General features: G+C 40.8%; 1 protein-coding gene across 4 annotated transcripts in view; it reads right to left on the bottom strand.

Annotated features, from left to right (window-relative positions):
• Nucleotides 1–11,307: 11,307 nt before the first annotated feature.
• LOC144935085 (transcription factor COE3-like) overlaps nt 11,308–27,907 on the bottom strand; it is a 96,121-nt gene continuing 79,521 nt past the window's right edge. For 2 of the 4 annotated variants that reach the window (XM_078861449.1, XM_078861450.1), the window contains exons 11-14: nt 27,003–27,091; nt 15,957–16,137; nt 15,219–15,434; nt 11,807–13,611 (exon numbers count right to left, since the gene is read on the bottom strand). In XM_078861449.1, coding sequence (XP_078717575.1) covers nt 13,445–13,611; nt 15,219–15,434; nt 15,957–16,137; nt 27,003–27,091 — 653 coding nt within the window. In that variant the 3' untranslated portion in view covers nt 11,807–13,444. Of the gene's footprint in view, nt 11,776–11,806; nt 13,612–15,218; nt 15,435–15,956; nt 16,138–27,002; nt 27,092–27,907 lie in introns of those variants that run through there. The other 2 variants (XM_078861451.1, XM_078861452.1) reach the window with 2 other exon arrangements.

Genomic DNA, 27,907 nt, shown 5'->3' with positions numbered 1-27,907 from the left:
ACGGCGGATATGCAACATATGTTATGCAGCGTCTGCTGCCCTGTACTCTTCCTGTTTTTTGCAGGGGAATGTAGTTTGGCAGCCCTCGTGTCATCTATTGCATTTTTCAGCCGCAGAATAAAAATATCCTCGTGTTGAATTCTGCTTGCAGGATGGAGGCACGTGCTGCTGCCAAGCTGAGTGACGGGATGCAAGTCGGGAATTCTTCCAAGCCTCTGCCACATTTCTTATTTATTTTTCGAGAGAGACTCTTTAAGGTTCTTTATCTCATGCACATCTGCTGACCACTGCTGTGTATTGTATAAACTCGTGCACAAATGAAAATTCCAAGGACACACACGATGTGATGATGCTTGTTTCGTTAATGGGACTTTATCAAGTGACGGAACACATTTGTTTAAAGAAATTGACATTTCCTATTGTTTCACTGTGACTTTGCTTCGTAACCTTGCACCCCTTTGAATCATTGTAAACATGTTTCACATGTGCGTTGCATCGTTCTCTCCATTCTATATTTTGAAAAAACAACAGAGCCGTACTTATAGCTTATTATAAAAAAAAAATTGTTTAAAAAATGTGATGCACATGTATTCCGACAATAAATAAAAAAAAACATGACGCTTTTAGATCGCTATTGCTTATATTTGAAATAAATCTATATTGTACAAATCAATTCAATCATCTTTAAATATAGCCCAGGTAATTACGAAAATTTGTGCTTGTGAAATCTAATATATGAAGATTGTTTTAAAAAGAAATAGTCATACGTTAAATTATGTTGTTTGTGGCTAGGACTAGTCCAAAATTGTCAGCATTATTTTTTACAAAAACTGAAAATAACACATATGCTGCAAATGGAAACGTTTTGGAAAAACTATTGCATGCTATGAATTTAGTAAAAAAAAAAATAGAACACATTTATATACTACCACCAAGTTTATTGTAAAAAAATGTATGAAAAGGTTCAAATTTGTATTTTCAAATGTAAATATACCATTGAAACAAAATATACAAATATGGATACCCCTATTCTCTTACCCTAACTCCTAGCCGTAACCTCTACTGGTGACTCTATTGTTCAATCCAACTTATACTAATAATAATTTGAATTTAAATGGCATCTAAATACCTCCGGTATCTCAAGAGGCTGTACAGGGCAAGCATACAAACGTAAACCGGGACATTCAGAAAAAATACGTAATAATAAAGAATAAAACTAAAATCTAAACACAAGCAGGATCTGGACAGATTGAGCAGTGGAGCGGCACACCATGTGCAAGTCGTCTCAACCACCGTAACCCCACACAGATGGTGGAATTGTACTGTGATGTGCAATGATTGAGGCAGCAAAATCTATAATTTATGTAATCACGGGAAGAATGGGAGGGGTGACGATTTGGATGGAAGGCCGAAGGGGTGGGGAAAAATAGGGAGAGCATTATTAGTCAACGCGAGAGAGACAAGGTCTAAAGTGTTGACTTAAAAAGGGACAGCGAACGAGCAGTGTGCGGAACTTTAAAAGGTTAAATAAGGTAAAAGCGCAGACCTGCAATTTCGTGCTTATGCCACTGCTGGGGCTCTGGAGCCCCTACTCTTCAATGCTGAGCAGACATTTCCGAAGAGTCATCTTCTTGGTTATTTCGGTAAAGTCACGTAGAAGGGAAATAATAAAATAATAAATGTAAAACATAATAAAATACAATTCTCACGACGTTTCGGCCACAACGCAAGCAGCCGTCCTCAGTGTCTGTCTTTCCGACAGACACTGTCTTTCCGACAGACCTGTTCTTCACCTGAGGACGGCTGCTTGCGTTGTGGCCGAAACGTCGTGAGAATTGTATTTTATTATGTTTTACATTTATTATTTTATTATTTCCCTTCTACGTGACTTTACCGAAAGAACCAAGAAGATGAATCCCTGCAGTCACGAAAGCTTTAAATCGAAATTTCCGAAGAGGTTTAGTACCCACACTTCACCTCATCTCATTGACTTACCGGTGGTGTACCCATTAACACTACGGTGGGGGGGGGGGGTAATTCCCAACAGCAGAGGCAGCAGAGTAGAAGGAGACATGTCCTACAGTTTTCAGGTTGATTTTGTATCTCACCAAAAGGCCAAGGCTGCAAATGTGATCCTAGTTACAACCTCTAACCCTGACTCGAGGCTAAACTGTACTTCCTAACCCAAACCCATAACCTCAACCAAAGTTGCTATTCCATAAAATCATAGCCCTAACACGCCAAACTGTAATCTGTAATACGTTGAAATTTTTATTTTGAGCCATTTTAATGATGCTAAATCTAACCAACATTACATAACTCATATTGGGATAAATTTTGAAAAAAATTATATTTATACCATAAAATAATTCATATTGACAAAAAACCATCTCTTTCGTGGCTCAAATGTAAAAATAATCTAGCCTCTATTGGCCAAAACCTGCAAGAAAAAAATCCTATTTCCATTAAAAACTTGGACAAAGAAATGCTAAAAGTAATTACGATTGATTATTTTTTTATTCGAGTATTTTATTTTTGAATAAGGGAAGAAAATGGAAAACTGGATGTTGTACATTTTTTATTTGGCCATAGATCCTCAGCATGTGCTTGGAGACACACGTGATTTTGGCATGTGTCACGGTGCCACCAATGTAATTTACAATGTGTTGCAACACCTTCCAACTATTAAGATGCTTTCCGCTGTGCGCAGGCAATAACAGAATCTCTTTACCACCTATGTAATTGAATATAACTGCATTAAAATACTGTAGGCTTGGACACTGCCAACACACCTTAAAATGTTAGCACATTTCTTTTTAGCTTTAATGAATCGTAACTCATATAATATTTAGCAATGCCCTACTGTAAACATTTTGTTGCAAACCTTGAAAATCAAATTATATGTTGGGGAGGGGAAATGTATTTAGGCAAAGGTAATTTATTTTAAAGTCGATACGGTGAATGATACATATTAATGGGCTTAAGGGGCCGCATAAAGCACATGTGTAGGTATTTCTTACGTGAAATTCATACTGGAATTTGGCGAGAGGACCTTTGAAAGTATATGGGCTGAGCAGTTACTGTAATGAGCCCCCTGGTCATGTAATACTGCTGTCACCAATCAGAAGTATTGGATTATTGAATTATTGAAGGCTTGCCGGAAAGAGGGGCATTAAGCCATATTGACAGGCCATGGCCATTAAGAATTGGGTTTTTAAATTGAAGTGCATTTATATACATTAAACATTAAACCACCACCTCAAAAAATTGACGGAACGCAACATTCAAATGCTGGGAGAACATCACAAGATGGAACAAGTTTTTGATCCAGGCATACTTTACTGTCGACGCATTATTGTTTTTTTCACAAAATATATTTTAAAGTGCTGAAATTAGCTTTTTTCCCTCATATTGATTATATCATTTTTAAAGTGATGTTTTTGTGTGGTTTTCACAACGAAACATATTCCCCATAATATTTGCTAAAATATATTGTCAGCTTTCCCCTGGTCACGGCAGAATTATGTGGATCAATTGACATTATGTAAGTCCCATTACTCCCTGGGAGTATGTTATGTGATTTCCCAGAAGTTAACTTGCAGGGAAATTATTACATTTACACAATGTTTGAAAATTCGTATGTTATCGACAGTACCTTTTAACACGAAGGTGAATGTTTCGTCAGCCCTTAAACAAATACCTCAGTCTCCATTTCAGGCAAGTTAAACATTGTAGATCAATTTGTTCGCATTCAATAATTTCCTCAGGAGGTATTATGAGGATTAGTTAACTAAAAAAGTTGGTGTTAGCCGACTCTTAGATATGTTTTGTTATGTCAGGTACTGTTTAAAGTCACGTGAACAGGCATTCACAAATTGTCGGTTTACCACGAGCGTTATTAAAACGTATGGCTAATTACGAATTGTACCTCGTAAAATAACTGTGTCCAAACTGTCACAGCGTGCTATGCACTGCAGCGTTAATTGTGAGGTAAATTGCTGGCACTGGATAATAATAATATAACGCACACTGTTGTATTTCATGTGCATTAATGTAAGCGTGTGGTAATGAGAATTTACATAGGGACTCAATGAGGCAATTTGCAATATCTAGCTGTAGCCAGACCCTTGCCCTTTATTGCACCTTCTTTTTTCTCAGAGAGTGATTGCTTGATCACTTGACCTCAACTTCATTAAGAATTAAGGGGTTATGTGATGTAGGCTCATTACCTTCAGATGTGCGCCCATCGACACCGCATATATACAGGGCATTTCTTGAAAGAAGATTTACATTTAACGTTGTTTGGCATTTCAATGCTAACCCTCGTGAACCCAGTGTCCAGATTTCAAAATCAAGTGACCCAAACTATTGGGAGAGTCAGAATAGGCCCGATCAGGTGACCTACGCTCCATTAACAAGGATTACATGCCTAAATGCCAACATGCTGCTTGTGTTAGTTCTGAGTTATGCTTCACTCAAACCGCCAACAATACGCAGAGATTGATACCATATGGCTGGCTGGCAACAGATGAGGCTTGCTTTTTAGCGAGAATCAAACCAACTGTGAAAGCCTTGTCTATTTCGTGAGTGCTTTGTTCTGAAATGGGAACTTTGTATGAAAGTGTGCAGGACCAGTGGGTGCAGGATATGGGCAATGACATCTACAGCCTGGCAGCTGGTCCCTAGTACTGCCAAAAATGCCTGTAGCATGGGCTTTAAACTTTTGTGTGTGTGTGTGTGTGAATTGTTAGCGATTCTGTTCATGACTTACAGACCCATGAGGAGGATCTTTAGGAAGATGGTTTCTAAGCTAAAGGGGGGAGGTTATTTGAAAAAAGATTGCGGGACCAGTGCCGTGGCAAGGACAGGGTGGGTGGGTGGTGCGGCACCGCCCGTTTGTGTCGCCGCCGAATCGTTCGATACGAAGCAAGCAGTGGTGGTTGGTAGCGCCAATATTTGGGGAGGCTTCGCCAGAGCCACGGTAGCAGGAGGGGTGGAAGAGTGTGAGGATGGCACATTGCCCCGGGCGCCAACATTTCTAGCTTGAGCTCTGGGTGGGATATGGCTTGGTGTCAAGGCTTGTCGTGTCGTCAGGAAGTCAGCGAGTCCTTGTGGCCACGGCACGAGTCCAGGAGGTACGGGTGGCAGGCCGGAAGGAATGTCCAGGCGGAGTTCCAGGATCACTGGGCTGGAGTCCGAGACGCGGGGGCAGGAGTGCGGGTGGCCTGAGCTGGAATCTGGGAATCGTGGGTGGCAATCAATTCCAAAACAGACACTTGGAAGTGAAACATAAAACTTTTAACTTGATGTATATTTAAATAGAATTGTAAAATTAAATGGCGTTGAAAAGGTAAACAATGGTAGAGGGAGGTGTGGAGGGGGAGGGGGGATTTCAAGCGTTTTGTTAACAAAATAACAGTTCTGAAATCACGAGATTTTAAAATACCCACTTCCGGGTTTTGTTCCATATGGAATGCATTCTGAATTATTGAATTACACCAACATGGTAAATACACAGCAAGCATGAATAGTAAACACATTAAATACGTGGGTTTCCTCTTTAATGGCTCTATGCACATCCTATACCTGTATATACGTGTTAAAGTAAGCATGCACCCGTATGTAATGTGCTCACAATTACCGATTGATTTATTGGAAGCGGAGCTGCAAGGAACAGGGGTTTATTGAGTTAACGTATCATCTAGGCTGATCAATTATCATGCCTCGGGGTTGCTGAAATGTCCTCTTGTTCATGCTCGCTGTGCTGCACACCACAGAACACTGGTTCTCGGCTCCTGTTGACTTTCAGTTGCTTAGAACAGTTGCACAATCCAAGTATTGCTTATGGACTTTTCATACTGCACAACAGATTGTCACGTTAATGCCGCTGCAATCATCTCCCATGAAAGACCAGTTTTAAACTCGGTGTAAGCCGCAGAGGTTAGTAAGACCCAACGCTGACGATCGTCGCAATGCCCGGCCAGTTGTGAGTTTGAGCCCAGGGGGAATGGCTGCACCATGACGTGTACACGCAGAGACTCGCTGAGAGAGGGCAGCAGAGAGTGGCTGACACCATCATGAACAAAAAGACTCGAGAGAGGAGGAAAGAAGGCTGGAGACCTGTTCATGGTGTCAAAGCAGTCTGAGAACGAGTTGCCGCAGTGAACGTCAAAACTGCCGTACATGCCGTATACTCCAAAGAGTATTTAAGGGCATGCTTTGGACAGCAATGGATTGATCATGGCTGATGATGATGAATGTTTTGGGATGATATTTGTTACTCTGCTGGGTTTAAAAATGTAAAACAATATATAGTATATTTTATATTTGAGTTTAATAGTAATATTTGTTCATTACAGTGATGGAAAAGTATTTAAAGCGTTATATTATTTATTTCCATGTAAAAAAAACGTTCCCCACAATATACAAACATTAAAACGGGGTCGTATGTGCATTTTACATGGGCGTGGAAACGGATGATGACTTGCCGCCCGCCGCAGCATGTGGTGAGCCAAGCCAGAGCGACGGAGAACATGGCATGATGCCATACATAAATATCTACTCCATCTGTACTGTCTGTGTCAAACTAAACACGACTTTCCATTTAAAACACCGTTCACGTTTCTCGTCCTGCAAGTTATCCTGCTTGGCACTGTCATGTCATTGAAATCGAGGGTGGTCGCACGAAAAATGCCCCTCATACTTTTCGCGCCTGTAGGCGAGGCTGGTGGCAAAATGTTTCAGTTTATCCCTCCTTCGGCTGCGGTTTTATACAGCGATCGGTTGTGCTGCATTTAGTGGCGTCGTGTAAAGATTTTGAAATAAAATTATTTATAATTACGAAGAAAAAGAAATTCCCGACGTAACATTTTGCCGTGTTTATTTTTACAGCAGCCCTAAAACACTGTACGTTTTAAAAATGTTTGAGTAATTACCGCTTGAAACAAGTGCAAGGGAATTAAAATTGCATTGAAATAAGACACAAATGTTCTACATGTATGCTTATTGGTCTTCATCAGCACCCATTAGTTATGATCAAAGCCATTCACCAGAAACTTCAAGAGACGTTTATTTTATTTCAGTATAATGTTCATTCAATCCCTGGGTTATTCTAATATCAATGACTGTTAACACCGCAAGCACCCATAAGTGTGCACTTAATGTCATTTCAGTCAAAAACTAGACGTATGAAAATATATCTAGGAAATGCAAACAAAAATACGCTATGGAGATTCAGTCCTGTTGTACGTGTAATATTGTCCTTCTACATTGAAAAAATTACCTATCAGAATAATTATGATCACAAAAAGCCGAAAATAACCCCCATAAACACGTCCAGTGTGTATAAACAGCACATTGTGTGATTCATACAGATATACACATAACCTCATTGGCGAAAGTAAGTTTATCGCGATAAGAAACACCACTGCAAATATGATACCCATTGATTGTGTGGGATTGCCAGCCAATGTGTGTGTGTGATATATTCAGTTGGATAATTTTGTGGTTGCACAGGGCTTATGCGAGGCATTGGGACCTTCTGGTACGTCTTGGCATGGAACTTGTGTCGACGTTGGGTTCAGTGAGTTCAGTGCTGTGCATGATGTTGGGTGCTGAGAGTTGGATACCGTTTGAGTAAATAATTTACATTTACATCTGGAAGGCTGAATCAGCCTCGGAAGTCTTTGATGAAATGCAATACAGGCTCACCACCAAATAAGTGGAACGACGTAACATTTATAAACGTGAAATACTCGTTCATGTTTAAGTGTATGCATGAGGATGTGCGATACGCAGAGGTTTTGCAACTAAATATTTTGTGCTTTGCCATATTGTAATTTCTCGTGTCATCATATTTTAGACAAACTGCCGTGGTATTACAGTTAGCAGAATGGACTTGCAATCCAGAGGTTACCGGTTCAATTCCTTGGCAATTGAAACAATGGGGCAAGTCTCTTAAACTACCCCCACCCCACCTGTCCACCTCCTGTCAAGCCAGCAGCATCAATGGATAGACCACAGTTACACGATCAGCTGGTCGCACGTGGTGGGGGTAAAGTGTGGGTACTTCCGCCACTTCCAGGATGTTTGGTCAGCATAGAATAGTCGGCGAAATACTCTCTTGAGAGGCTCTCTAAAGGTCTTCCACCAGCAGTGGCACGAACAAGAAATTGTAGGGCTGCACCTTTACCCTGTGATTTTATTTGTTACTCTTGACTGGAGATGGTTGGGAGAGATTGAGAGCTCTTGCCACAACACCACTCTTAATAAGTTGAGCATCCTTCATTATTAAGCAACAGCGGGTAAATAGTAGCAGACAAATATTTAAATTGCACCTCAAATGGCATTAGATACATTAAAGTGGCTATCAACCCACATTTATATCTATTCGCGTGGGAATGTACATTATTAAAGGTATGTAAATTGTGCTCTTTGAGTAACCTGATGTGGGGTAATAATCAGGCAAAATAAAAATGGCGTCATAGTTTATAACTGGGATTTCCCACTTCATTGGCAACCAATAAATATTTATTTACGAGTTCTAAGCAAATGTTTTTTTTATTAGAATTTCTTTAGAAACATTTGCAGTGCCTTGTCAATCCAATAGCAAGTCTTTCATGCGTCGATGTTAGACCATACTTCACTGCACTGGACAGTGTGGTTTATAAAGGGGGGTTCTCATATATTTCGCCGCATATTTTTGCCAAGGGAGGGAAACCAACTCAGGTAAATCGGTTCAGGGCACAGAATTTGTTCAGATAACACTCACGACTGATGTTGACTATGGCTAGGAATCAAACTCCTCTGGTCACTGGGTTTATAATGCAGTGTGCTCAGCACGTTGCCACTGCTATTCACCCTAATAATTCCTTAAAAATTGTATTATCCACAGTTACAATATCTCGCTGCTTGGACCGTGTTAAAAGGCTTTGCAGGGGTTTGATTTTGAGATTACAGTGGTGGAAAGCGCTTCCATCGTTTAAGTCATGGGGGAGAAAATCTACACTTTGTAAAGTCAGTCCTTCAAACTCACCAACGGCCCATCTCTGGAAAAGGTCACTGTTTCATCAATATCCAACTATCTTTCACAGATGTCAATATGTGGCAAAAAAAATCCATCAAAACCCACTTGGCCTCCACACGACCTTTAGGATTACCAACTTGTGTACATGCTGGGTTAGCTCCTCTGCAGTGAAACATGATCACGACATGATGAAGAACGTAATGGAGGCAGTGTTTCATGGAACATTACCGTTAATAGCGCTCCTCCGTCATAACGCCATGGTCCCTCATACAGCTTCATCAGAGAAGCAGGACTTGTTGCAAAGCATTTATTATTGCTCTCTACAGAGTACTATAGCCAGGCATACTGCTCGAGGCTTTTATAGGAGCCCGACTGACACGACATGTAAAATGTAGCATTAGGATATTCTTTTGTATTGCTGTGCTCTTATAGATATTAGGGATGAAGCTTAACGTCTCCCTCAATGTTGCAGGTAACGTCATGTTATAGACATATATATATAAGCATTAATGCCTATAATCGCTCTAAATCATGTGGACATCACACAGCTCTTATTTTTACATTATTAATGAAAATGACAAAACAAAAAAACATCTGCCGCTACTTGCTAATTTACAGATGGGCTATCAAGCCCGACACTCAGCCCTCGGAAGACCTTGATAACCTCTCTGAATAATCATTAAAAAGCTAATCAAGCGGCACAATGGAGACGCTGGGAAAGCTATCGATGCTCACACACTGTCCCTATCCCTATCGAATCGGGGGCCATTGCAGGCTATTGACCCAGTGAGAAAATTGACTTTTTAAAATGAGGCCCCCACTTAGCCAGCCGACCCCGCTTTGGGATGCGATGTATGATCGCGCCATTGCACCGTCATCATTTCATTATCGTGCCCAGCTTGATGGAGTATGGATCGCCCCGAGTGATGTCGTAAAGATATAGGTCCTCAAATAAAAACAAAACCTGTGATTTGTTGCGCATCGATCGAGTTCATTGAGAACCAAGGGCTCGGGGATGGGAGATCTTTGATGTCTTTGATGCGATTGCTGCACTGATCTTAATCTAAGGACATTGGATTGAATCTGTGCCCAAAGTGACACCATCACGTCGTTTTCACAAAATAAATATATATTCACCACGCATTTTGTATATAGATATTTTTTTGTCTAAAGTCTAAAAAGTGAATCCTACTTCCACAAAAGGGCTCAAACCATAGTAAGTGAACACAGGCAAAGGACTAATATATATTTTTTAATTCAACCATTTAATTGAACATTTCTAAAACACGTTTAAATCTGTTTCATTTTAAAGAGAAAGGTATGAAAGTAGTAGGTGCATCTCATCGGAATTACAGGCAGTTTTGTTTAATAAGCAGATATGTCTCATGAACAACGTCATCAACACAGGTGATGCCCGGCTTCAAACATTTGAAATGGCTATGACGGAAATGAAGCAAGTTTACCTGCAAAGTACCATAGCTTCAAACAGAAGAAAACACGCAAAAATAATACACTCGTACAAAACCAAACGAAAAAAAAATTAAAAGGCTTTTTTGGCAGATAACTTATACAAAAATATATAAAAAATAAACACTGGTTTGGTTAAGCAACAAATTGAAGCATTGAAAAAAGGGAAATAATATAATAATAATTAATAAAAAAAACATTTAAAGGTTTGCAGTGCTCACATTGTAGCACTTAATATAAAAAAACAAAGTTCCTGCATAAAGCCGTGCCATTTACAAGACACAAATAAACCAATGGCAAAAATAATTACAATATATATAAATGCATTTACAAGCAATTAAAAATGGTCCATGAAAGTTTTTCAACATTGAACACTTCATTTTTTTTCCTTTTAAAAGTGACTTACCAGTTATTATTTCTAAAAAAATCTGTGTCAAGACATCAACCTTTAATATAAATAGTGTTGGTGAAACCACAATAGAGTCTACACTAATCATGACTACGTATAAACACACTACGGAATGTTTTCCAAAGCTCTAAGGACAGCATACATGTGGGATTTTTTTTAAGCGATACGTCACAAAGTTACAGGTATCATATACTTACATAATACAGTACCAATTCTGTACAGCACTACAAACTTCTTATTCCATTCTTTGTTTTGTTTCACAGGAAGCTCTGTTTTATTCACTTTTTATTTCATTTTTTTTCATATGGAAGTTTTTTTGTAAACGAAACTTTATATATTGTGTCTTTTCACCAAAGTTAACTTACATCCCCCCCCTGCCCCCCCACCCCTCACCCAACAGCCCTAGCCCTGTTCACAAACTAAAGATTTACACATTCGTGGTTCGTACACAACTCTGGCTGAAAAAGGTCAATCTCAACCCAAAAACACCGTGATAAACAATAATCTAAGAATTCACATTCAACTCTAGCTCCAAAGTACCACTTTTTTTTTGTTTTCGTACAAAGTCTTTTGTATATCGGTTTCCCAAAACAGATTTCATGTTCATTAGGCCACCGTTGAAGCAATCATCAGGTGAAGGGAACAGTCCTCAGCTCTGATGCTTTTTTGCCAGTAATGCCAAAATTGTAAAATTAGACTTTTAGCATTGGTTGTATTTTCAGTATTTTGTTTCCTTTCTTGCATTCAGCCTGAATTGAAGTGTGGTGACTTGACTCTAGTCCTTCGTGTAAGGCCAGCCATCTACAGTGTCATGGCTTGGCGCTGATTGGTCGATATTCAGATCACATGGGAGGGACCACCAGTCCAGACATGACTGTAAAAAATGTGAAAGAGATAAATCAGGCTTGTGTACAATATTTTAATAGAACTATAACATTTACGAGGGTACTTAATCAATTAAGATCTACTAAAACATTTGCGTAATATTTACACATTTAAATCACCACATTTCAATAACACAAAAATATACAGGTGACTCGTTTATATAGAATCACACCCAGAGAATCACACGGTTGCATTTTTTTTTACATGTAAATCACTGACTTTATGCAACTCTAGAATACATCGGGAAAACAGACGGCAAACTTCTGTTTGGGAAATTTCACATTTTTCTTTCCAAATGCAGAAAACACATCACATCCAAAATTTGACCGATAAAATCCTACCAATGTTTGAAAAGTGCACTTACAGAATAGAAATGTATCAAGGCAACAAAAAAAATATAAGATGCTTGTTTGCATACGGAATAAAAACTTATTGTTGCTACATATATTATAGATGAGTGTAGCGGGTTTCATTTCTGGGCCATCTTGACAGCAGTAGATGCACTTGTATTTTCGGCCTCCCAGGAGAGCAAGCACAGTTACTCCATTAGACAAAACACGACCGAGCCCGTTAGGTCTAGCGTCGACTGAGACAAAACATCGCCATCTGACAAGGCGAGATTGCCTAGCTTTTAACGAACAGGCACCTCTCAAATTCCTCCCAATAAGCCCTAATGGAAACGTATTAGGCCGACGTGCTTAAAACTGTTTCTTGTTCTGTTACTCATGGGAAAGCATCGCTAGCGCAAATGAAAAATGATGTATCCAACTCAGAGTAAAAATGTTTTAGCAAAAAAAAAGAGTTTAACATTTAACAAGTAAAAAATTACCCCAACATATTTACAACTTTTCTACTCTGAAGCTGGTATTTTAAAAAGAGGCCGGATTCGTTTGCTAATGAATCTACACTTAACGAGTTGCGTCCAGGAGGACATCTAGAGTTTCAGACATTGCAATTTACACTTACGTGGTCCGCCGACAAAAAGAAATATACTTCACTTTAAATTATTTTCATTCACTTAATGAGTCATGTTCATGTATATAATTATTTTAAAATTCTACTAATGTGACGCTTGTTCCAAAACAAATTTTCAGAAATTTATTTCAGATTGATGAAATGAAAATAAATATATATAATTAACAAAAACAACAACATGTAAATGGTCACAACCTTCACATGTAAAATAATTCCCAACCAATCAGCATGATTGAAACGTTTGGCTACACGTCCATGCTGGTAATCCAACCACTATTTTTCTTTAAATATTTCGCGAAATATTGTACACATTTTACATCAAGTAAAGTTTTTTGAGCAGAAAAGAAATGGCAAGTGATCCTCTCGCAGTTAGGAAACGGAGACCGTATGGGCATCAGAAGGAACATAAAATGTCGTTATCTTGAAATTCATCATAATTATGATATATGCCAAAGAGTGCTCGATTTTGATGAAATGCAGTTGTGCAGAAGGGCGAGGAGAGACCCGTCCAGTGTGCACGGTACACAGTGCAGACGTGCGCTAAGTGTTCGGTAAGTTGCCTGCGCGTATTTTTTTTGTTTTTCCCCCGACAGCGAAATTCTCTCAAGTCTTTGGGTGGGTCACAATTTTTTCGCACGAGAATTTTTGCTTTTGTTACACTGCGGTTAGCCATGGAGACATTGTCAATTCGTCGAGTGGTTAAAGACAGCGGCAGAGCAGTTGTAATCGCTCTTCAGCTTGTTCTGATAGTACAGCACACCTTGCAGACCGTTGGCGTTGGCACTGGTGCAGGTCGGGGGAGGGGAGGTCTGCGGCCGGACCACTGGAGCGAATGCACTCTTCTGTTTCACTGTTTGTAAACACAAGGAAGCACAAGCGCAGGTGGTCAGTCAGCCCAGCTATGCTTTGCTTTTGACCCTGCAGCACTTACGGCAGCTGAGAACCGGAGTCTCGCTATCGGTGCTATTCGGCGCTTATTTGGTGCTGCTTCATGCAAAATCAAAGGCAAACTGGGGATAGGAAGAATTGTGATGTGTGCTTTATTTGGGCAATGGATATGAATGTTTTTTTGTTACTGGAGATCGTAACTGATAGTGCATGGGCAGTACAATGTCGCATATCCGACTCGCTGGGGACTGAGGTATTAAGGCGGACGTGTAAACGTATCGGATATGTGAACATCGATAGAAAATGACTGCTACACCAAGCACACGTTGTATTCTGGATAAAAATAGTGCAAACTGGTTTACACATTGAACAAATTATTTGGTGATGCTGCTGCGTTGGCAGCTGGGCACGAGCACAATTGAAGGAAAAAACTCAACACATTTGTCAATAACAACACTGTGTCCTTAAAAGAAAACTATATAATAGGTGACTTTTTGGGCAATTGACCTTCTTCAATGGCCCCAATGTGCTATGACCATTGCCCAAACCGTTGCCGAGTATATTTTTTTGTTTTCTTTCTTTTAAGGCAACAGTATTATTGACGAATGTTTCGACATGACACATGCTTCACCGCAAGAGCAAATATAAGCAAAATGAAGAATAAATTCCTCTGTAAAGGGTCATATTTATGTTCATCTACACAATATGGCAGTCATGGCAAGCACACATTCTGCACTGGGCATGGATGGTTAATTGGAAATGGCGGGTTTGTGATGGTCAGATATGCAATGTTGTGCTGTACTTTTAATTTCCAGGTGCATGCACGTTGTTTTAAAGAAATGTTAACTAAGATTAAGTATTGGAAGGGATATATATATATTCTCCTGCAATTCTAACGTGTGGATGGAGTGAATAACAATGACAGTGTAGCTGATTACATTTATAAATACAGCATTATATATTTTTCAGACACGAGACCCCTGCACGGATCACCAGGGATACCGGATTTAACTGTTATAAACTGCTCAGAGAGGAGATAATGTAGTGGTCATGCCATAAAACATGATCAAGGCATCCAGCTTGAGTACAAGTTACGAAAAAGGATACTCCTGATCAGATGCTTGTACATAAACCGAGGCTTTCACCATTATTTAACAAGAACCAATTGGTGAGATGCAGAGTATTTAATTGGTTTTTGGATAATGTTTTAAAAAAATGTATTGCTACACTCATTTGTTACGTATTTAAATAATCTTCACAAATTTGGCTTGGCTCCAAAAGATCTATATCATATCACTGAGGCAAGTTACATTTAAAATCTCAATAATGTTATGACGTTCAAACTCGCATTCACAAATTCAATCAACCGTAATTGTTTCTAGGGATATTTCTATTTAGAAAATGAACACGCTCGAGGAATTATCATCTCGATAAAAAAAAAACCTTGCCATCAGTTGTGGTCAAACCCTCTGCGCTGGTCAATGTTCCGGTTTATCTAGGAATCACTGCACGCAGCTACACTTTTGCCCATGTCATGCGCGTGAGGTGCGAATAAAGCGGAAAACAGACCCGATGAAAAGAGGGGCGCAGGACACGTACTGCCGTAGGGAGAGCCGCCGGAGCTGGTCAGGTAGCCGGGCGAGGCCCCCATGCCCAGGCCTCCCATGCCCCCGCTCACCCCGTAGCCGTTCATGCTGCTGCTCACCGACGAGTAATGCGACTGCTGCGGGGTGCTGCTCGGCACGTAGCCGTGCGGCGAGACGCTGCTGCTGTTGCGCGTGTACCCTACACGGACACACAGATGGAGCGATGATTGTCACGTAATGTACCGTGCATTCATTGTTCTAAATCTCCCACTCGCCGTCCTGAAAATCTTACAGATTCGCCGCTGACTAACTCTCTCCCCCCTCTCATCTCACTCCACTCCCTTCAATGCACACTCTTGACTTCCCATCTCATTCTACTCCCCTCTGCGCACTCTCCTACCTCTTCGCCTCTGATCTCACTCTACTACTTTCCACATGCTCTTCTACCTCTCATCTCACTGTCCTCCCCTTCATACACTCTCCTCCAGTAACCATGGCCTTCCAATGAAGCCCCCAGTCAATCTTTGTCCTTCAGGACTGAGTTCTAAAAAAGCTCACAGCATGTGGAGTGAAACGTCAGCTGTCATGCTTTACAAAATGTGGCACAACACAAAAACACATCAGAGAGCTGTACAGCACAACCGATAAAACCAACGTCGTGAGTCACACGGAAGCCTAAACTGTGGTGATTCTGGCTGGAGGCGGACGGACAGTGGCTTACCCTGGTCAGCAGCCTGGGAGGCCTCGGACACGCTGATGGCGAGCTGCCCTCCAAAGGAGTTCATGCCCATCATGCCTGGGAGGCCGGGAGGAGAGTTGTTGATGGCCGGCAGCTGGTTGTGGTTGCGCGGAACACTGTACAGAGCCTCGGCGATATCGGCTGCTCGCTTCAGGATAATTTCCTGGGAAATGAAAAGGACAATCAAAGTCAAAGGAGGTAGCTGAGTTTGTGTGTAAAGATGTTCAATAATAATAATGTAATAAAACAAATATAAAGTTCAGATATGAATTATTAAACGTTGAATGGTGGCGCATATGGTAAGCGCATTAGGCTATGAACCGATAAACTCAGTTTGATTCCTGGCCACAGCGAGCATGAGTGGTGAATGATACGTGAACTGGTTCTGGCTGCATCCTACCCCTCACTTCAGCATCGCACACTGACCAGCGTGGTGAAGTATGATCAAACAACCGTAATGGCAGACCCAGCAAGGGCTCTGAATTACTTGTATATACATTACACTAATATCCCATGACTTAATGGACTCTACGAGTAAGTGCTCAACGAGGGATTATTACTGTCACTCTCACACAGGAAGGGTTAGTGTGACCAACAGAGGACTTGGTCAGCATGGCCTCCTCAATGCTGAGTGTAGTTATATAACTGAACAGTACACTAAATTACGGCTGAGTTGACCTAAGGGTAGTCCAGACCATATTCGGAAGCCAATTGATACTGCTATTGGCAAAATAACATCAAAATGTAGACTTGTTATCCTTGCACCATGCATATATAAACACAGACTTATTGATGCCTTTATTCTAATCACACATTTTACTACTTTTTATGAAACCACGTAATGTTTAAATGTGAAAGTTGATTAAAATTATATTTTTTTGGAAATTGCTTGTGAACTCATGACAGCAATAAACAACGAAAATTGCAGTAATTTGTCAACTCAATTGCAAGTAGCAAATACATTCACTGTCCACATGTTTTGTATTCAAGTGAGCGCTGTGTTTGGCTTGGGGTGCCACTTTGCCACCCACACAGAAATAAGCGAACTGGTCCATTCATTCTCTTGCCGGTCAAGTGGTTCCCATTAGAGAAAACTGCCGTTGTGCACCTAAAGTTACCTAAATTGAATTCGGCTAGTGTTTTATCCCCCCCCCCCCAAAATACATTTAATTGAACAGTGAGGTCAAAATACCTATCACTCTGCTGCTTTCCATCAAGTGTCTCACACTTAAATATTGGCTGGGTGTGTTCAGCGCTCGCAAATTATATGCACCTGCAAAAAAAACCTTCACCTCATCAAGGGGCTTACAAATGGCACTTTGTTTTCGAGAAGAACACTGAAATACATTTTATTCTGTGCTTCAGTGTTTTTACGTATGTATAAACTCGTATTTCAAAAGCTTTGGTGGGAAATAATTATCAGAATACTCTGCAGTTGCTTGCACTGAATGGATGTTTTGTAAGCACATCTTTATATAAGGAACACCAACACCCCCTTCACAATATTTTAAAATAAATAAATCTTAACATTTTATTAATAAACAAATTATAGCAATCCATCATTAATTCACAATGTACCCAAATGAAAATTTACATTAATAAAAACTTAGCTTAAAATTACTTTTCATGTATTTGCAATGAGCCGTTTCAAGTACTTTTTTTCCCAATGTCAACAAATTATATATGTTTAAACGAGCCCGCAGCATTCTACATATTCATCGTGGGAAAGCCGCAAACGTTGCACTCACAAATACGCATTTGGTGTGCAGGCAAGTGAACGAGCCATCTCTGTGCACACGTGTTATTGTTTACGTGAGTGAAAGCCACATGAGCCGTCGGTGGACACTGTTTGGGGTGGTCTGTGAAGAAACCGTGGAGAGAAAAAAATAGTTTTTTGTTTTAACCCGGCCAGTTTAATGAGCTGTTCAAATGAATAAATTGCCCGACTGTTTGTGCCAATTAATTGAAAACATCAGTCAATTGATTAGTCACTAATATTTATATGCACTAAATGAGAGCTGCATCCATTGCATAGTAAGAATGGCCAGAGGCTGTAATATAAACTGCCTTATCAAAACACAGTTAAAATAGTATTAAAGTGTTGCTTTTTATATTATAAGCCAATTTTGCGATTAGAATTTAGGTAGGGAGGAGGAGACCGTTTCCCTTTTCTGCAACTCCTGACAACAGCAGAAGATTGGGGTACGACCCAGAAGACACATCACAGGTCTTTGTCCGATGTCCTTCAAACATTTCTGTTACCACAACATGTAGATTGCTCAACGGCTGTACAGCTGAGTGAGCAATTTATTTTAGTCTTATTTGCCAAGCAAGCCATTCCAGCTGGTAGAGGTTATATTAAGTAAAAAAAGGTCTGTATGATGTTTTTTCTTGTTTATACAATCATCATCTGTGGCCGATCATCGAGGTATACTGTAGAACATACATTTTAATCTCAGCTGGGTGTCTGGATTTAGACCTCGGACTTGAGTGATTCTAGCTCAATGCTCTTAAAACATCTTCACAAGCCAGAGAGCCCCCGACAGTATTTCTGTTTTTTTCAGTGATATTTTTAAACATCAAATGGATTTGTAAAAAATGTAAACACACTAATTAGCTTAATTCGTTTTACAAATAACTAAGTTCGTAAAGAATATCGATCTTGCATTATCACTACTCACACTCAATGGTATAAACAAAACAAGTATAACCTCTAAAGAGATATAACTCAGGTAGGATGCATTCATATTTGAAAAAGATGTAAAGTAAAAAAAAACTGTGCAAACCCACGAATGACTAAACTGTCCACGGAGTTATCGCCTCAAAAATCGTACCAAGGGGCAACTTTAGTTCAACATGCAGCTAGACTTGCAGGCAGTTATACGATTGCAATGTAAAATCCACTCAAATTTTCCATTCCAAACAGCACTTGTGCATTTAACGTATTCATTAGATATGATTTAAAATGATATTCTAGTAAATTACAGTATGTGCAAGCAATTGGCTGCACACAAATGCTGTACTATTAGGCAAGAGGCCCTTCACGAAGGCCATATCCAGATGTTTGTAGTCTGCCATCGATGCTTTAAAAAAAATGTATACTTTTGCAATTTATGTGTTTGGGCGTCGATAATTTGTAGTATAGTACGTCTTGCACTTGGAGTAAACGTAAAACGCTTCGTTGGTAGAACGCGCTTGAAAAAAAATTAATGCATCACAAAGCGCAACGATCAACGACACGAAGCCTAACAACGCTGAACTATTAACTTTTCTCTCTCAATACGCGGAGGATTAATTTGTCTCCAAAATAGAGCTTTATAAATTCGAAAGCATTTGTTTACCGCAACCTTTGCCTCACAAGAGGCGATGACATCAGCATTTGCCTCATTCTGCCAAAGTTTTTAAGCCGTTATTTGGATTAATTATCCCGAGGAGGTTATCAGCCCCCTACTAACTCTACGCTAATTTGGCACCCACGGATTGCCCATCTGCTCTGGGTTTTTCTTTTTTTCCTACCCCCCCCTTATTTTTTTTTACCGTGGCGGCCCCCATGAGCGAGAGCCCGGTACCCACAGACTTAATCCGGTAATTACTCCGTCAATTACCGGCACAACGCTGCGCGGCTCACTTTCCGGCTAATTACGCAACCAAATTGAGGCACCAGTACAGATTTTTACGTCAGCCACAATCGGCGTGTGACAAAGCAGGTTAAGAGGAGACAGACACGCGCGTCTGACACGCTTATGTATTTTTTCCCTTTTTCCCTTAACCTTGGCGAGTCTGTCTTAAGTGATTCATATCGTTCATAATGTGTGTGTGTGAATCGCTGCACTCATTTGACCAATGTAAAACAATTATGTCTGAAAAAAAAAAGCAATTGCCTTAAGGATTTCACACAATAACCAACGATCGTGTGCGATTTAATGGCAACGTATTTGTCTCGTTTTAGAATCGGAGTAGGTATTGTTAAGCTCAGGGTGAGTTATTAATCATCAAGTCATCGTATATGTGTAACATATACATATACACCACGTATATGTACATACATACCTGTATATTCCCATGTTCATATTTGTGCTGGCATCTTTATATATATAAAATATATATATATACTTTCAGCCCTTTTTAAATTCACTGCTGGATTAAGGCTTTAGGCCAGGATTTTCTTTTTACCATACTTTACCACATCAGTCAGTGGGATTGGTGAACATGGGGCAACCAGGATCAGTTCAGATATCGGCCACCAATGTTATCGATGGCTGGAAATCAAACTCAAACTTGCAAGATTCATAGGTGCGCTAACTGCTGCACCACCACTCTATCCCATCTGCATGCATACGCAGCAATATAAACCTAAGCAATTGAATGCAGTACGTGAATTATTATTCCTCTTACTTAAAAAAAGTAATTCGCTGAATTAATGAACACAACATTTAGCAGGTGCATGATACGGTATATTAATACGTACCTATCAATACGTGCCGAGACAATAAGGTGCATGTTGTGTTTGGCTGAGAGAGTTTATACACAGACCAGAAGCACTCAGGGGTGTCATTGCCAGGCACAGCAGGAAAAAGGTGGTCTGGCTTTATTTTTAGTATTGTTATTTTTATCTTCTTCAGGTCCAAACAGCAGGATAAATTTGCTTTTAATCCCAAAAACTAACACGGAGCTCAGCATCGTAAAAGATGTTCATGATACGATGAACACGATTCCAGTTCACTAGCCTTGCATTAATACATCCAATTGGGCAATATTGTGCGAGGCTGTCATGTATTGTACGATACACAAAGTTGCTTTACGAAAACATATTTTGCAATATTATTAATAATAATAAAAACTCTGGCGAGCGAATAAAATGCAGTATGAGTGCATGCAATACAGTAAATATATTTTACATGATCATCATCCTTTATTGTCATAATCAGCCATGATCATTCCACTGTTGGATGAAGGCCTCCCAAAAATAGTTGATTTATTTTGCATACTAATAAAAACTCCCTCTACTAAGAGACTCTGTATAGTTGGCGCAGCAACTACAGTACAATACTGCTGCTTCTGTAAGCCATTCCCCCCATTAAATAAATAAACAGTCCTGCCGATAATATCTGGCAATGCAAAGCAACATTCTTAGCAGGTCCAACTCTGCTAATGAAACCCAGGAGGTCAACACTAGTCAGGAATTTGCCTGCTTTAACAAATGGTGTTGTTAAACATTCATCTCGGAAGTCAGTAGGATGATGGGTAGATGACTTAAAGAATAAAAACAACGTTTTATATTTAGTGATTTATCTGTTAACCGCTGTTGCTTTGGGTCACTTCAGAAAAAACCACCGCTGCCAAACAACTAATAGCAATGCAATACCCTCACATTACAGTGGATATCATAATATGTAATACATCTCTCAAAACTGGATGAATTCATATAATATGTAATAGCAAACATCTTAGGGGGGGGGCGGGGAGAACAATTAATTTAAATTAATTCAAAGGCACTACTGTGGACGGATATTCCACGAAATAGCAAAACGCTTGTACAGTGTATCACCATCTCCAAACGTGCATGAACGACCCTTTCCTGTCGCAGTGTCAAATTTGAAGGCCCAACGTGCAGCATAATTGCCCAAAGAAACATTATACTAATTGGCAATTAGGACAACAATTTTTGTTGTTGATTCCCCTATCAAAACATTAACTGGCGGTCAGCTCAATGGGCAGCAGTGTCGTCCTCTGGCAGTCAAGCAAGTAGCCAGTGCTGTCTGTGGGGCAGCGCGTAACGTTGGCAGGGGCAGCAAAATCCAGTCGCAGGTGACTCTCGCGAGCCGAGCCCCTTTGTGCTGTACACTTCTCTCGTCCCCGGTTGACCCCGTCAATTTCTCTACAAATGCTTAAAACAAGCCTTCATTAGGGAGGCTTATAGGCTGCAGTCACAGTTTACTGAAATACGTACACATAAATTCTGGTACAACAAGCTTTCATGAGATACATTAGAGTGAGAGAGAGAGAGCAGGAGTACGAACATTGTAATTTATTGGAGGGGGAAATCCTTTTGTATTTGAATTTCTGTTATCATCATGAATGTCTTCATCGTCATCTTCACCGTCATCATCGTTGTGCATTGTATTAATGAAACAAATCTGCAAGTCATGATTATTTATTTATAAACTACGTATTACCCTTCAAGAATGCTTGTCAGCAACAAACATCATTTTTTAAATGTGTGGTAAGTTCATTTCAAAACTCATTATGTGTGATATACAGGTCTTAATGATGTTTTAGCCAAACACAGGCCTGTATTTTAATGAGGTCATTAAAATTAATGATGTCATCAAGCTTTATCCAATAACATGACTACATTTAAATGACAGTAGGGTATCAGCAAAAATTTTTCCTTCTCAATTTGAAATGTTCTTCTACTATGGTAGCATAAAATATATATGCATAGCAACTAGCAAATGCACCTGTAATTTCATGGCATAATTTGAGAAAAATTCTGCCTCTGGCCAAATTCAGCTGGGCCTTGTGGCTCAGCTGGTAGCAAAAAAAAGGCAGTGCCCTTTAAATGCTTCCAAGCGCAGCAACAAATTACTGACAGCAGCTATTTGCCAATTAGGCATATTGAGCATGGATGCACAGCGCTAGCCATAATCTTGCACTGAAAAAAAAAGCCAAAGCCCAAGCTTAACTTTTCCCCTGCTCCTAAAACCTGCCTGTTTAGGCCACCTGCACCAATCAGCGCGGCCGGGCGTTCCGAGCGCGGAAAGGCGTTTATCGACTTTCTGTCACGACGGCCCGCCCGTCAAAGCTCATGCATTATTGATGAGTGGCAAAAATCAATATTATGATAATATTATCAACTGCGACGGGCCGGGCCAGTGACTGGAAGGGTCCATCGCTCCGAGCTGCCATCAGTGGCCCGGCCTGTTGACAGAGCAGGCCACGGGATGGCTGGGGTAAGCCAGCATGCTGCGCTGGTCGTAACCCGTCACCCTTTCTGCTGCCGCCCCATTTTTCCGACGCGCTGACCCTGTTTGTGCTGCGTTGCCCTTTTCCTCATTGCCTGTCTCTGCCTTTCTTCAAACCCCCTACATCCCATAACCCATGCAAGCCATTCTCAAATGTAACAAATGCACCCTCATTTCCCCCCCCCCTTTACCATTTATTAAATCAAAATCCACCTTCTCTATTGTGGGTGAATTTTTTTCTTTCTCTCCGCTTGTCCTATGGCCTTTTCAGTAGGTTTTTATGTTATGAATTGAGCCATAACCTAAAAGAGATGTATACTTTCACTGGTATGGAAGTGAGTCGTGGAAAATAAGATTATCATGATCTCATTTCTCTCCATGTGAGATGTACCAAAACAGAACTAACGACAGCAACAATCGAATACGGGATCCATTTTTTTGCGTGTTGATAAGATCCTGTTCGAACCGTATTTTAGTTAAGATGTTCATCCACAGCAGCAGAGGTTAAATTTGCAGGCCACTTTCACATGTCGCTCAACACATCTATGATGCAGAACTTCAACTTCAGCAATGGATGAAAACCACAACTTTACAGAATGCTATCTCTTGCCTGTCTCACTAAGCCTCACGAACAACCGCTGAATTTAACAAACACTTATAAACCGATGTGCACTGTACATTATTTACCAACATACATAGCTAACCAGCCACGATCTCCAACCCGCAATTGCAACACACGACCTAACTATTCATACAAATCAATCAATATCAAGCACAACTGAATAATTCATTTAAATCAATTAACTCGCTTATTAATGCACTTACTTTCTCAGCAAATAAAACCCTGCGCATTTTAAGCGAATAAGACGGAGAAAAGTAAATCATAAAAAAACACAAGAAATAATCTATCTTAGCCCTGCTTGCGGTACACATTATAAATAATAAAGAAGCACGCACAAGCATATCCTATCTACCTCACTGTTGCGCATAGCGTATGCAGCATTATCTGTCGTTATGGCCTCGTGGGCTGCATGCATAGAACCTCCAGCCCACGGATGTCCCGTGATCTCACACAATGGCACACAATGGTCCAAGCACACCTCTTCTTCCCCTCTCCCTCTAGATCTCTCGCGTCAGCCCGACCCCCCCTGCCCCCCCCCCCCTTTTGAATGTAGATATTACCTCTCAATGTAGGCTTGCCTAGGCATGCAAACACACTCCCCAAATAGGAAGGGAGTTCAGTGAATTAAGTGGGGAGTTGTGATCAGCCGGTCCTCGACAGCCGCTCTAACAATGACGGATTGCGGGGCTCCACCTAACAGTGATAAATCACTACGAGCCACATTTCCATGTTCCAAATACGTCGGGTACAACACCGCAGCCCTCGCGAATATCCCCAGCTGCATTACCGCCCACAATTGTGTTTCTATAAGCTCGCCCAATTCGCTTCCAAATATGCAGCTCAGATTGTAGTGGCTGCGAGGCTTGCCTTCATCTAGACATCTACGCGCCATGCACTGCATCTTAATATAGCGGGGGAAGACGGTGGGATAGTCCAAAGTTGCCAGGGCCGTGTAGTGTTCTGCAAATGCAACTTTATATAAATTATCTTCGTTTAACAGCTTTCGGGCTTTTATCGGTAACAAACGGGAGCCCCCTGCATGTCATTGTGATGCTATCAGGTGGTACAAAATCTTACGAATTAAATGTTATAAAATAGAAATGTTAGAACATTTTACGAAATGTAGCTTCATAGAAATACGTACAATGTAATGTTCGTGTAATCTCTGGTATTTCAAGCACTTCGACAAATATAAACCAGCCACAAATATAACCTCGGCCCCACTTGTATGACGCCGACATCGCTACAATATTAAGTGGCGGTCTAAATGTTGCACATTTCACGCAGTTTTTGAACGCAAAACAACCTAACTGTTCAGAATTCCTGTTTCCACGCACGCTTCTCACCGGATGCTTTAATTATCGTGAATGTTTATGATACGTCCCGGAGATCCCCTTTAAAACAAATAAAAGCCCCCAGGCAGCATCGATTTAAAAATCGATAAGGCGTCACGTGAACCTATCAATCTCCGGAGCACTAATGCAGCCAAACTGACACAAGGGCAAGGAGGCAGCGCACCTTACGACGTGCGAACGCGGCCCACGGAATCAAGTTTGATCCGTGGGCCGCGTTTGCTCCCGCCAGCCTGCCCTGGCGTGCCTCGTGCGTGCGCTCTGGCGCACAGGGGTCATTTGGCGTCTGTTGTCGCCGCTGTTATTTGCGTTTGCGTTCCGCTGCCGGCTCAATAGCCTCACGCCAGGGCCCCGAGCCATTTCAATAATCACAACACGTGCTTATCGATTCTCAGAAGATGCCGCACTGCCTTTGTAGTCCCAACCGTTTTGCGAGTCAGCATGAGGCAGATTAGCAAACTAATAATGAATGCGGTACGGTGCAGCTCTCTTCCATGGGACGGTAGAGTGAGCATTTACGTGCTTCCCCCGATGTGTGATGAGACGTTAACTTGTTAAAATGTAAATTAGGATATTACTATATATTTAGAAGCCACCACCGCCACTTGCTTTTATACTCTACACTGGTGCAAAGTACTGGACTTCATCTCCCATAATCTCAGTGATGCTGCGATGTATTGGCCAAGGCACATTATGCTGTAGCAGTCATTTCTCAAAGATGAAGATAGTTATCGCAGCGTGTTGCTTATATTCAAGTGTAAAAGCGCTTTGTAAAATATATGTCCAATGAAATAAAAAATCATCGATAACAACAATAAAATGTATAGTAATGTATGTGCAAAGTATGCATTTTGAAATTGAATCGATTAAACTTTCTTCCGAGCAGAGTTGTACAGAAAGTATTAAGCTATTCAGAGACCTCCAACATATCCTTACAATCTCAAAAGCCACCTCAAGTGCCTCTCTTGCGAAGCCGCCTTGAGATGCCAACATTATATACATAGGTATAGTCCATGAAATACTCTTTCACGCTGTGGAAGAAGGCAGAGAGCCGTCTGACCGTGTGGCGCATAGCATCACGCGTTTCCATATACGATGCGCTCAGATTAGTGTGAGATTCTTGGCTTTAAGCAGCGGCACTTTAACATGGCTGAGGATTATTAAATATTTAATGAAGGGAATAAATGTCAGGCAGGGGCGAGTCCTGTGGGGAGGGATCAAAGGGGAAATAGCGGAGATTCCTCTTGCTCCGTCCCCGGCTCTCCGCTTATCCCAGGCTTTTTGAGCGATATGGGATCTTTTGCTTCACTGCTTTCTTCCCCGTGTTCCGTGCCGGTTTCAACGAGACGTGCGCATTCAATGTGGAGAGATTAATTTAAATAAAAATGTTTTCTCCGGCATCTAATTATTACGAGAATCATGCTGGAACAAGACATCGGTGCATGTGTATTCAGCTGCACATTATAATTCACACACTTGTTTTTAAAACGTATGGAAAGAATAAAGGACCTCTGTTATATCATCTAACAATGAGGATTTTTCCCGCATAGTCTTACTTACCTATATTTGTCATAAACCTTGTGCTCGTTCAAGTAATTTGTATTATGCATTGCGGAAGTTGCCACTAAATTAATGCGAGTGCCTTATTATGCCTTGGAGTAAGTGAACATTACTCGGTAACACAGTGAAAGTCTTATTCAAAATTCTTGCGTATCTCTACTCACATCGGTCACATGGGTGGAGTGGTAGCGCAGCGGTTTTCACACTCCGCTACAAACCCAGTGACCTGAGTTTGTTTCCCGGCTGCGGCAAACATCAGTGGCAAGCGATATCTGAACAAATCGCTGGGTTCCCCCAGTACCCACCCCTCTCCACCCCTTCACCAACCCGCATTGACCAGCGTGGTGAAGTATGGTCACACAACCTCCATGACCAACCTGAGAGGTCGGGAGGTCTTCAGCCAACATTGGTTTGATGACCGCCTCTACATTATAACATTATTTATTTATCACACGCAAGTATGTAGAACTGCATGTGTGTGTGCTTGTGCGCATGTGGAATGTGTATACAAATACACAAATGGGCTAACCTTGGGAAGCCTCTCTGGGTCCCCCGGATGTCGTGGGATGAGCTTTTGAAGCCGCTGAAACCCATAGTCAATTGTTGGCTCATTCAGAGCTGAGGGGAAGACACAGAGTGGAAACAGGGGGAGGTTAGGATAACAAAGACACAATCAAAACCTTCAAGTTTACATATTTCGAAAAAATGCACGTAAATAAAAATGAGTATTTTAAAGCGTGATGTCCGTAAGCATATTCATCATTTAAATAAAGAGGGGGGGGGGATGCTTTGCCATCAGTGGCGAATTGTAGGTTATAAGGTTATACATTAAGATGGCAGTTTTATTACAGCTATAAAAACACTCATAAACATTGTGAACCAATTTATACATTAATATCATAATGGGTTTAGAAATGAATTAAAGAAGCGTATATTATTTCTGGAAATGTTTTTTTTTATGTACCCCGTCTGGCCATTGTATTAATGTGGCATTTTGTTGGGTGGGTTACAAATGTTGTGCACAAATTACTAATGCAGATGTCCTGAGATCTCCCAACTGACGTCCAATTGTCATTCAGAGCCAAGGTCATGTGACCAGAGATGTGACCAATGAGGTGGACTGCCCAGTTCCTCCTCTGTCTCGCTTGCTCCGTTAATATGATGTTTGGATCAATATCCTTTTCCTGGGCTAAACCAGAGCGGTTATAACACAGAGTGGAGCCTTAACGTCTTCAATTTATCACGAGCCCTGGGATGGATTTGTGTGGTTGTGGTGTCTGCCTTTTTGTGTCCATATCTGGCTGTGTTTGTGAGTGTTTTCTCTTTATCTGCATGCATCTTGGTTTTTATATACACACACACAATACAGGAGCACTCTCTGAATGTCCAACATGTGCATTGTGCAGGCAAATATACAATGCTTGAATTTGGTAT

Source organism: Lampetra fluviatilis, chromosome 12 (assembly GCF_964198595.1).
Source record: "Lampetra fluviatilis chromosome 12, kcLamFluv1.1, whole genome shotgun sequence".
Lineage (NCBI taxonomy): Eukaryota > Metazoa > Chordata > Hyperoartia > Petromyzontiformes > Petromyzontidae > Lampetra > Lampetra fluviatilis.
The sequence above is the reverse complement of the archived record's forward strand: the minus strand, read 5'-3'. Positions and strand labels throughout refer to the sequence as shown.